At 51.8% G+C, this 10,868-nt stretch overlaps 1 protein-coding gene across 1 annotated transcript; it reads right to left on the bottom strand.

The window, feature by feature from the left end:
- Positions 1–232: 232 nt before the first annotated feature.
- On the bottom strand, positions 233–10,625 carry LOC118077679 (endosome-associated-trafficking regulator 1). The gene is made up of 8 exons (XM_035101382.2): positions 10,523–10,625; positions 9,637–9,800; positions 8,665–9,036; positions 7,212–7,285; positions 6,612–6,723; positions 5,583–5,645; positions 4,153–4,292; positions 233–1,600 (listed from the first exon to the last, which is right to left on the bottom strand). The coding sequence occupies exons 1-8, from the start codon at positions 10,596–10,598 to the stop codon at positions 1,507–1,509; spliced, it is 1,095 nt and encodes a 364-aa protein (XP_034957273.1). The 5' UTR covers positions 10,599–10,625; the 3' UTR covers positions 233–1,506.
- Between the last annotated feature and the right edge of the window lie 243 nt (positions 10,626–10,868).

The following is a 10,868-nucleotide window of genomic DNA, read 5'->3' as shown; positions in this document are numbered from 1 at the left end:
TATAACCAAAGACAAAGGGAAACACCTGCAGCCTGCTCCTGGGTGGGGAGATATTCCAGGTAGGGCCAGAATCTGCATACTCATCATTTATTCACTTAGGTGTATATATACCAGGCATCCCCAAACTGCGGCCCTCCAGATGTTTTGGCCAACAACTCCCATGATCCCTAGCTAACAGGACCAGTAGTCGAGGAGGATGGGAATTGTAGTCCAAAACATCTGGAGGGCCAAAGTTTGGGGATGCCTGATATACACCCTGCCTACTAACTGAAAGATGTAAAAGGGTGTGTGTGATTATAGCAAAACCAAACAGGAAAAAAGTGCACTGCAGTTAGAAATTGATTTTATTTTGAAAATAATGCTATTTTAAATCCTAGAGGGATAGGAGGAAAGCTTCAGAATTACACATTCAAGAAGCGTTTGTTAAATCCCAAACTTCTGCTATATAAAAAGATGATAATGAAACCCCCTTGCATTGCTCCTTTAAAGAAAAAGGTTAACAGCCTGACACTTTCCCTGCATCTTCCACATAAATATATCTTCTAAAATTCTTCCAGGCCCTTTAAACCCCTGCAATTTTAACAGATTATGTAATTGTCATGTTTTGAGCTATTGCTTACAAGCAGCATATCTCTATCTTTGCCTCTCTTTCTGCCAGGAACAATTTTCTTTTAATGCTGCAAGCTGTTATTTTCATAATACAGGAATCCCAATCTCCCCCCCCCCACCATTTAAGTGTGTTCAATTAATGCACAACAATGCATATGCGCAGCACCAAAAACCCAAAATGGGGCAGAGAGACCTGAAGAGCCTCTGCAAAACCCCACTGCACCTCCAGCCCACAAAGAGACTCCCTGGAGCCCAGAGGGTGTCCTCTTTAGGGTCCGGGAAAGAGCTCCTCAAAAGCTGAAGGCGCAGCAGGGTGCGCCCCCCCCATTTTTTTTTGCACATTTCACTTATGCACGCAGGGGACCAGAATGTTACCCCCATGTAAACGGCGAGTCGCCTGTACAGAATTTCTAAATGGTTTTAGTGTTTTCATGCTGGATCTTCACCGAGCAGTCATCTCTAACTAGAAGCCAGCAACACATAAGGATGCATTCAGGGGGGGGGGGGGGGGGAGGCAAGCACAGTGCAGTCACAAGAGAAGCCCACGGGGGGGGGGGGAGGCAAGAGCAATTCAGCCCTGGGTGGCTGAGACAAGCAAAGCAAATGCAAAGGTATGAGAGAGAAGCCAGGAGGTGGACCCAAGTGAGGAGCTGGAGAGTGATGGCAGAGACCAGTGAGGAAGAAGATGTGTCTCAGCATCAAAAGCATCTGGAGGTGTTGGGCACAGGTGTGTGGGCCCACAGGTGGCTTTGCCCCCATCCAGAACTGACCACCGATGATGATCCTTCACAAGGTTCCGTAGCCCCTGGGCAGGAAAAGGGCTTCTTCCACCCCCCTTTCAAGCTCCAATTTCCAATTAAGCCTTTGCTTCACTCCTTAGGTCCTGTGCCACAATGTTTAGGAAGAACCTTGTGGTATCTCAGAGATTTTGTCCAGTGACTTCAGCAGTTCAGCCACCATTTGCAGCTCTTTCGCGCCAGAGAGCAGCTGCCTGGAATGAAAGAAAGGGGAGAAATGAGAGTGAGAGTGACTGCTTAGGCCAGGATTTACTTATTTATAAAAACATTTGTATGGCCACTGTGTCCTAAAGATACATCTCAATGCAGTTTACAACAATAAAAACATAAAACCATACAATAAAAACCACACAAAAAGTTAAAAACAGGCACCCATTAACCATTGTGGAAGGGTGCATTCTAAATTGTCCATGGAGGCCTAGCAAAACAAAAAATGTTTTCAGCAGGCATGTAAAAGTTGGCATAGAAGGCGCTTGCTGAATCTCCAGTGGCAGAGAGTCCCACAGGACTGGACCAATGACAGTAAAGGCTCATTTTATTGTTGCTGTCAAATGAACCTCACCAACTAAGGGAATGCCCAACAGCCCTCCTGCAGATACAAGGGTCTGTGATATAAGAGTTCAGGGGCTCCCTGAGGCACCCTGGACCTAAGTTGTTCAGGGCTTTGTAGATGTCTTGAACCTGGCACAGCAATAAGTGGGCTTACTGGCAACTCCCTTATCCCCAACAGCACCCTTGGCAGGTTTTCAAGGAGGCAATGAAAGCATTTGGCTCAGAAATAGAAGCTGGCCTACGCAGACATGGACATCTGAGTGAACTTTTGGGAACCTGGATAAAGGGGAGCAGAGATTGAGCTGCATTCCTAGCACACAATTCAAGAGAAGCCTAAGCTATTACTTCCATCTCTTTCGATTACAGATACAGGTAACTCCCATCTTGAATGGTAAGGGAAGTGCAGGGCTTTTGGGGGGGGGAGCTCTGCCAGGGTCCCAGGGCCCTCCTGCCTCCTCCTCAAAGCTGGGGAAGTACTTACGAGTCTTTGTGATGTCATACCAGTTGCAGACAGATCATTAAAAAACCACAATACTCCCCCAGTGAGACAAACGGGACTTAAAATGCTGGGCTCCCTCTGTTTCCACCCAACACATCCGAGGCTCTGCAGGATTTCAGACAGGAGGCCGGAAAATGCCAGAGGCGGAACTTGGGAGCATCTGCCTGCAAAACTAGCCCTCTGCCCAATGAGCTATAGCCCATCCCAAGTTTGTAACTTGGGCAAGACTGTGCCATTGTATCGATGGCAAGGGCTGAGGACGGAAACCATGCTTCATTTTCAGGGTAAGGGTTGTAGCTCCGCATGCAGAAGGTCTTGGGTTCCATTTCCAATGGAATCTGCGGGAGATTCCCTGCCTAAAACCCTGGAGAGCTGCTGTCAGTCAGTGTAAACAATACTACCGTATATGCTGGCGTATAAGGCGACTGGGCGTATAAGACGACCCCTTACTTTTCAAGTTAAAATATAGAATTTGGGATGTACTCCAGCCCTTTTTTGGCGGGGAGGGGAGGGGAGGCTGTCTTCTCCAGCACTCAAGTCTGCAGCCGGGGAAATGGTGGTTTGTTTGTTTGTTTGTTTGCTTAGTTATTGAGAGGGGGAAAGAAGCCAGAGAGAGGAGAGATAGAGAAGCAGAGACATCGAGCAAAAGGGGGGAAAGAAACCATAGAGAGGATAGCGATAGAGGGGCAGAGACATTGGAGGCTCACACAGCCAGCAAAAGATGCTGAGCAGCAGTGAAAGAGAGAGCGGAGAGAGAGAGAGAGAGAGAGAGAGAGAGGGAGAGAGAGACGGAGAGATCCCTTTGCTTTGCGCTGACAAAAAGAGAAGAGGCAGCAGCTTGACACCAATGAAATACACAAAACTGTATCTCTGCACTGATCCAGGTCACAAAGCCATGAGGGAGCCATTCTCCCTGGCGGGGAGCAGCCCCCTCCCGAGCGCGCTTCTTTGCGTTCATATGGTCACTGCATACAGTGGGGATGCGGCCGTTTTTGAGCTCCCCACACCGTATGCGGTGACCGCAGATTCTTGGACCCGGCGTATAAGACGGGCCCCCAACTTTTGAAAAAAATTTCCTGGGTTCAAAAGCCGTCTTATACGCCAGTATATACGGTAAGTTAGATGGACCAATGGGTCTGACAAGGAGAAGACAGAAGCAATGCCCTAGAGAATGTTATCCTTGTTTTCTCACAACTGAAACAATGTGAGGGCGAATGTCTCTGCAAGTCATACCATTGACCGCTGGTGTTGCTATGGTAACCCAGCGCACCTGGCACCTTATCTCAGAGCATCCAGACCGGTGTGTGGGTATGTGTGATGTGCTAACTCAAGGCCTGGACTGTGTCATTTAACTCATTTGTTTACACCAGGGGTGGCCAACTCCCAAGAGACTGCGATCAACTCACAGAGTTAAAAACTGGCAATGATCTACCCTCTTTTGGGGGGTTCGGGTCAAAGTTGTTGAGTTTTTTCAGGGAGGAGGTAAAATGTTGATTTTTTTAAGGGGAGCAACAGTTGTTCAGCTTCTTTGGGGGGAGCCAATGATCTACCAGTGATCCACCTCAGGCATCACGATCTACCTGTTGGACATGCCTGGTTTACATCACACCAAGACACATCCATCTCCCGTTGAGCTGCAAGCTGACTGGGGTTCATGTAGATTTTAATCTACAGATGCCCAATGTTGAAATGTACCTGATGGATGGTTGGGACTTTGTGATGACGGCGAGGAGATTCTGCAAGGCAGCCTTGGCATTTTGCTGCACTATGGCCAGGTTAGCAGAGTGGCTAGATTTCAAGGCTTCATTTTCTAACCTGTAGTTCTCCACCTGAACCTTTAAGGTAAAAAATAGGATGGGGGGGGGGAATATGTCAGAGACATGTGGATAAAAGCACAGAGGAGCTAGGGCAAAGGATCCTGCAGATGCCAGCAAGGTTAGCTGAGAACATTATTCCAAACAATGCGAGTCTGGTAAGCAGGTTTATTTATTTTTAAAAAGCATTTTTCACCCAGCCTTTTCTACCAAAAAAAGGCTCCCAGAACACTTTGCAAAGTTTCACAAGTCCCTGACTGTGTACACAACATGTATTTAAAGCACTTGGCTTCCCCAAAAGCATCCTGGGAACTGTAAAGGTAAAGGGACCCCTGACCGTTCAGTCCAGTCAAGGACGACTCTGGGGTTGCAGCGCTCATCTCACTTTACTGGCCGAGGGAGCTGGCGTTTGTCCGCAGACAGCTTCCAGGTCATGTGGCCAGCATGACTAAGCTGCTTCTGGCAAACCAGAGCAGCGCACGGAAACGCTGTTTACCTTCCCGCCGGAGCGGTACCTATTTATCTACTTGCACTTTGATGTGCTTTCGAACTGCTAGGTGGGCAGGAGCAGGGACAGAGCAATGGGAGCTCACCCTGTCGCGGGGATTCAAACCGCTGACCTTCCAATTGGCAAGCCCTAGGCTCAGTGGTTTAGACCACAGCGCCACCCGCATCCCTCCTGGGAACTGTCGTTAACCCCCCAAAAACTATAACCCCCAGCACCCTTAAACTACATTTCCCAGGATTCTTTGGGAGAAGACAGGTGCTTTCCATTTATGGTGTGTAGTCACACACAACAACACGTGGTCTGAGCAAGTTTCCTGGCAAAGGAGTGTGGGGAGTTCAGCTGTGTCTCACCTTCAACCTGCAACATCTCCTTGGCCTCATGAACGGAACAGGAGAAGAGCCTGGGTACTGGGTCAGGCCAGGGCCCATCTAGTTCCGCATCCTGTTCTCACAGGGGCCAACCAAATGCTGATTCTGGGAAACCTGCAAGCAGGATCCGAGGGCAAGAGCAAACTTTCCCTTCTCGCCGTTTCCAGCCACTGGGATCCAGAAGCTGCCTCTGGCTGCGGAGGCAGAACAGAGCAAAGCCCTCCTGGCTAGGAGCCACCTTAGGCCTCCCCTCCTGCATGAATTTGTCTAGTCCTCTTTTGGAGCCCTCATGGCCTCTTGCAGGAGCAAGTTCCCCAGTTTAGCTCTCCACCCTCCTTAGCTTTGCCTAAGCAGGTGCTCAGAAACGAAAGTGTTTGGCTTTTTAAAAGGACCGAGAAGAAAAGGACCCAACGAAGGAGGCCCCCCAGGCCGTACCTGGAGGAGGCTGTTGTGCTGCTTCAGCTTCACAGTGCTGGTTTCGGCCTTCATGGCCCGTTTCTGGAATAGAGAAGAGCAGGGCTGGTCACGGGAGCCTGAAGAATAAAAGACATGGGGGGGGGGAGACCCTGAGGTCCCGCTATCAGTCAGACACAGTAGGCCTCTCACAACCAGCTGCCTGGAGCCACATGCAGGGCCGTCTTGAGCGCCCCTGGCACCATGGTGCGACGGATCCCTCCGGCGCCCCCCCCGCCCCGTTTCCCAGCGTGGTGGGCGGGCGGGCACAGCATGGCTGCCACAGGCGCTGCTGCGCGGCGGACCGGCCGGCCAGCAGGCGGGCGCAGCTCGCGGCACCCCCCTGGCGGGCCGGGGCTGTGCTGCCCTGCCCCACCGAGCCTGGCCGTAGGGCCGGCCCTGGCCACATGCTCTTGTGGGCTTCCCATTGGGGGGGGGCAGCGTCCCACCAGAGACTAGGAGCAGAATCTCCCCACCTGCTCGCTGTTATGAGTCAGCTTCCATTACAGATGGATCACATTCCCATTTCACACAGCCTTCCAGGGGCCACATGCAGGGCCAGAGAGCAGTGCACAGGGCAGCTGAGATCAAAGTTTACCTTTTGTGCAGTTGACATCTTTCTCCATGCCCTCAGAAGGCAACCTTCTCTCAAGGACACCATCCAGGCTGGCAGAAGCCCTCAAGGGGGGCAGGAAGTAAGGCTGATTTGGGGGTGGCCTGGGGAGGGTCTTTGGGGCCTGCAGTCTCTCCACAAGCTGCTGGGAGGAGCTGCCCATTACCCCACCACCACAAAGAGATGGGGCGAGCGAGGGGTAGGGTAGAGAGATCTGCTTCCATCTGAGATCTCGGAAACAACTTGAGGCTAACAGAGACCACTGTCACCTACAAACCAGATGTATTCTTCAGCAGTTGAGACACAGGGAAGAAGAGAACTCCAGGGCAGGGCCCATTACAGAGCCACCCCAGGGCTGGGAGTGCCAGGGTGTTCCTCCCCTGGCAGGCCAGACTCACCGCCATCCGCTCCAGGTTCTCCTCCACTTGCTGCACCATGGCCTCCAAGTCCCGGGTCTCCTTCTCCTCTTTCTGCCGACTCTCCGCCAAGGTCCTTTCCAGCTGCTTGATTCTAGTTTACAAAAGGGCAACAGCAAGGAATCAAGCATTGCCTTTGTGGGGTGGCTCCCTAGCTTAGCAATTCCCAAACTTTTGGGGGCCACCACCTCCTTGGTTCCATATATTCCTTCCCCCTCAGTGCCCCCTACCCTATAAAGAGGATCATTCAGAATACGCACTAAGGGGGGGGGGGAGTTCAAAACAGCAACAATTTATTGCGCCTTCATTCAAAATCAAATTAAAACTATTTAAAACAAATTAAGAAATTGAAAGGTTTGGTTTGGGTTTTGTTTTTTAAAGGCTTATTTACTATGTTGGAGGAGGTTTTCTTGCGAGAAACACAGTATGTTTCCGTGTGCCAGAAGCGGCTTAGTCCTGCTGGCCACATGACCTGGAAGCTGTTCGCCGGCTCCCTTGGCCAGTAAAGTGAGATGAGCGCCGCGACCCCAGAGTTCGTCACGACTGGACCTGATGGTCAGAGGTCCCTTGCAGTATGTGTACCTTTCTGCCTGACTCTCAGAAACTGCTTGAAGATGGCTGATCTTACTCCTAAACTTAGAATTTTCTTCTTTTAACTGCAAAAGAAAGAGCAAAAGAAATACCTAATTGAACAAATGTTTTCCTCATATATCAGTAGCAAAGTTATTTGGATGAAACTGGATTAAGACAATGTGTATTTGGGGATAAAGAAAAACATGAATATCCAATTTTTTTGTCAAGGACCCAGGTTTGACTCTGTTTGCTCTGTCTGCAAAATTAAAGGGATTTTGAATTGCTAGGAGGAAAAAAGGAACCGATGAAGAATCCAGAGTTCATGGAGCTCAGAGGGCCAGCATGAAAGTCAGGATGTTGAAGGTGTCTTTAGGGTAGCCTTTTTCAAACAAACCAAGACATATCAGGAATTTTCCTGACGTATGGCAAGCCTACTTTAAGACACCAAAACCCCCATCTCTCCACAACCAGTTTCCTGGCTGGGATCCACACCTGGCTGGGCCTCCAAGCCCCCTTGGAACAGTCCCTGGGCTGAGTTTCAAAAGTGTGTGTGATTTGGGGGGAGTGTGGGGAGTGGAACAACTCTCGCTGTTAATTATAATAACCTTTAAATGTTTTTAAATACTAGCTTCCAACAGTCTTGTTAATAATTTTAATGTTAATTGTAAGCTACTCATAAGTTTTGTTACATTCAAGAGGCATATAAATAAAATAAAAAATTAACTGGGGGGGAGATACTGCTCCTCCCGAAAAGCCTGAGGTGAACACAGGCCCCTGGGGGCCCCTATGGTCCAGCCTACACAGAGGCCCCAACGGGAAGGCCAGAAGCGGGGCCTGAGTGCGACAGCAAGTCTTCAGCTGGCATTCTGGGGTAGGTTGCCCCTGGGCAGGGAGGCTCCTGCTTTCCCACTAAACCAGGCATAGGCAAACTCAGCCCTCCAGATGTTTTGAGACTACAATTCCCATCCCTGACCACTGGTCCTGCTAGCTAGGGGTGATGGGAGATATAGGTCCAAATCGTCTGGAGGGCCGAATATGCCTATGCCTGCACTAAACGTTCATATGTAGAGCTGAGCTGGATTGGCCCAAAGGGAGCCCATCCGGTCCCACCTCCTGTCCACACAGTGCCCAACCAAGATGCTCCAACAGGAAGCCCCAAACCAGTACTGGAGCAAGAGCTCAGAAGCATTACCGCCTCCAACAGGGGCGGGGGCAAAAATAAATTGGGTGGCAGGAGTTAAGAAGGGCTAGAGAACACATTTGGGGGGGGGGGGTCTTCCTTCCCTTGCCCAGCCTGGGACTTGAGAAGCGTCAACAGGAGAACCTCGAAGCACACCCATTTGCCAGGGAGCAATCCTGGCCTCCCAGCTCATTCAGGAGACGTGGACTCGCTATTCAGACGGAAGCAGGAGCGTTAGGAAGAGACCCAAGCAGCTTGCAATTCAGATTCCTGTCTCCTCACTTCTTCGTAAGTCAGCTGGCAAGGAGGCAGATAAAAGCTGTCCCCCCCAGCAGCTCCATCCACAGGCAAGCTCTGATCCTCCTTGGCCTCCAGTTTCCACGGAGTAAACCTCTGGAGCTCAGACAGGTCAGAGGGATCACAGCAGAAAGAGTCTGGGGTGCTGTCCAAGGAGGGGCTGGACACCCTGCCCAGGTGGGCCTCTTCAACAGCTGATGGCTGGTAGGTGCTGCTCCATTCGCTGTCCTCGTCTTCATCTTCCAGCAAGGAGTTAGTTGCCATTGGGTCCGGGGGAAATGGCTTGTGGAAGGCCACATCCAAAGACCCAGGGGACGAGGGGCTGTCGTCCAGGAGGAGTGAGAACCTTGAGGAATCCTAAAATGGCAAAGGAGGGAAATCTGTTCTCAGCCTAATGAAAAGCCCATCACTCAGGAAAAGAAACCCCTGGCTGTAGTTGCTTAAGAGCAGCCCAGAGAGAAGTGGCTCCACTGAAACTCCCAAACACTGTGTGTGTGTGTGTGTGTGTGTGTGTGTGTGTGTGTGTGTGTGTGACTCCCCTCTCCTCTCCCCTGCCTCTGCCCATAGCTGTCAAGTTTTCCCTATTCTTGAGAGGAAGCCTATTCATCATAAGGGAATTTACCTTAAAAAAAAGGGGAGAACTTGACAGCTATGCCTCTGCCTTTGCCTCCCAGAGGGGGCTGTAAGGGCGCTGCCTGAGCCTGAGGGGGTGGGTGGGCAGGACAGCAGCCCCATGGCGCCAGGGGCAGTCTCTCCTCCCGCCCCCCTTCCTCCGCCAGTGCCTTCTCTCTGCACGGAGTGAGTCACTACTCTTCCCACCTGTGGCGCAGGAAAGAGGGAGGCCCATGAGTGCGGGGAGGTGTGGCAGGTTCCTCCTTGGGGGCGGAGGGGACTCAGCCACTCACCCTCTTGATTCCTGGTGCCCCCCCATTGCCCGCTTTGCCCCCCAGGCCTTACCTTGGGGCTGCCGGTGCTTGACCCTGAGGAGGCCAGGGCAATGCTGCTCAGCCCCTTTGCTTCCTCCAGGACAGGGGCTGCCAAATACTGGTTCTTGCTCCGCACAAATTCCTTGAAAGAGAAGGGGTTGGCCTCTTCCTCCTCAGGTGCCATGGAAGATCCAACTGGAGGAGGAAGGCAAGGAAGAAGGAAGGAAGAAGACAGCCTTACAAACAGGGGAAGGAATAAGGGGCAAGATCTGGGACTGGGGGATGGGGAATGCCCAGCCCCACCCCAGGGATGCTCACACCCGCAATTTGCTTGCAGCTGCAAACACACACCTGCCTTGACTGTGATAAGGGGCAACTTTTATGGCTCCCCCTGGATAAAAAACAGGAGGGACACCTAACAGTTAGAGCTTAAGGCCAGGGCCAGGAGAGAGAGAGAGAGACTCTGGTGGAAGTCCCCAAGGGGCATGGCCTAGGGAGCCTCTCTGCCTCACAGGGCTGTTGTTGTTATGGGAATTCAGTGGGGAGAACCACCCTGGGGTTTTGGAAGAAGGGTGTTGTACTCATTTAATTAGTTAATAATGAAAATAATGCCACTTTGAACTCCCTGGGAACACAAAAGCAGTCAATAACAAAGAGACCACGTGTCCTTCATCCTCATTCAAACAAATCTCTCCGGAGCCTTGGCGGCCACTTTCCTTTAAAGCGCTACTTAAAACAAAGATCCTCGTTCTCCCTGCAAGCTACTCCTGAGCAAGGAGAGAGAGAGGCACTCTGCACGCGCTCAGAAGCACTTCCCCCCTATTTCTGCTTTTGACCCTATTCCCTCCCGAAGTTCCGGACCTAAGCCAGAGTCCCGCCCAAGGCGGAAGGCACTCTGCACATGCTCAGAGTCCTACCAGCGGGGCCCGTCCAAGGCTGCCGGCGGCCGAAGGAGGCTGCGCCCGCGGAGGAAGGCCGGCTGCGCCCAGCCATGGAGCCGCGCAAAGGGAGCCCGGCGCCGCCCAGGACACGCGCTCTTTAAGGCGGGGCGGGGCCACGCGCGGCAGCACGCGCAGGCCCCGCCCACCTGGCCCCTTTCGAGAGATCTAGCCAATGGAGGCGCTTGAAGTCGGGAGGGCGCCTCCCTCCTCTCTTTCTGGGCGGCGGAGAGCGAAGAAAGGGAAGAGTCGCACGCGCTGGCGACAACTTCCGGCAATACTTCGTCAGTTTCTCTCAAGGATGCGTGTAAAGCACGACCCGCCC

The sequence above is a fragment of the Zootoca vivipara genome, chromosome 12, assembly GCF_963506605.1.
Source record: "Zootoca vivipara chromosome 12, rZooViv1.1, whole genome shotgun sequence".
Taxonomy (NCBI): domain Eukaryota; kingdom Metazoa; phylum Chordata; class Lepidosauria; order Squamata; family Lacertidae; genus Zootoca; species Zootoca vivipara.
This window is presented reverse-complemented; position numbering and strand designations above follow the sequence as displayed.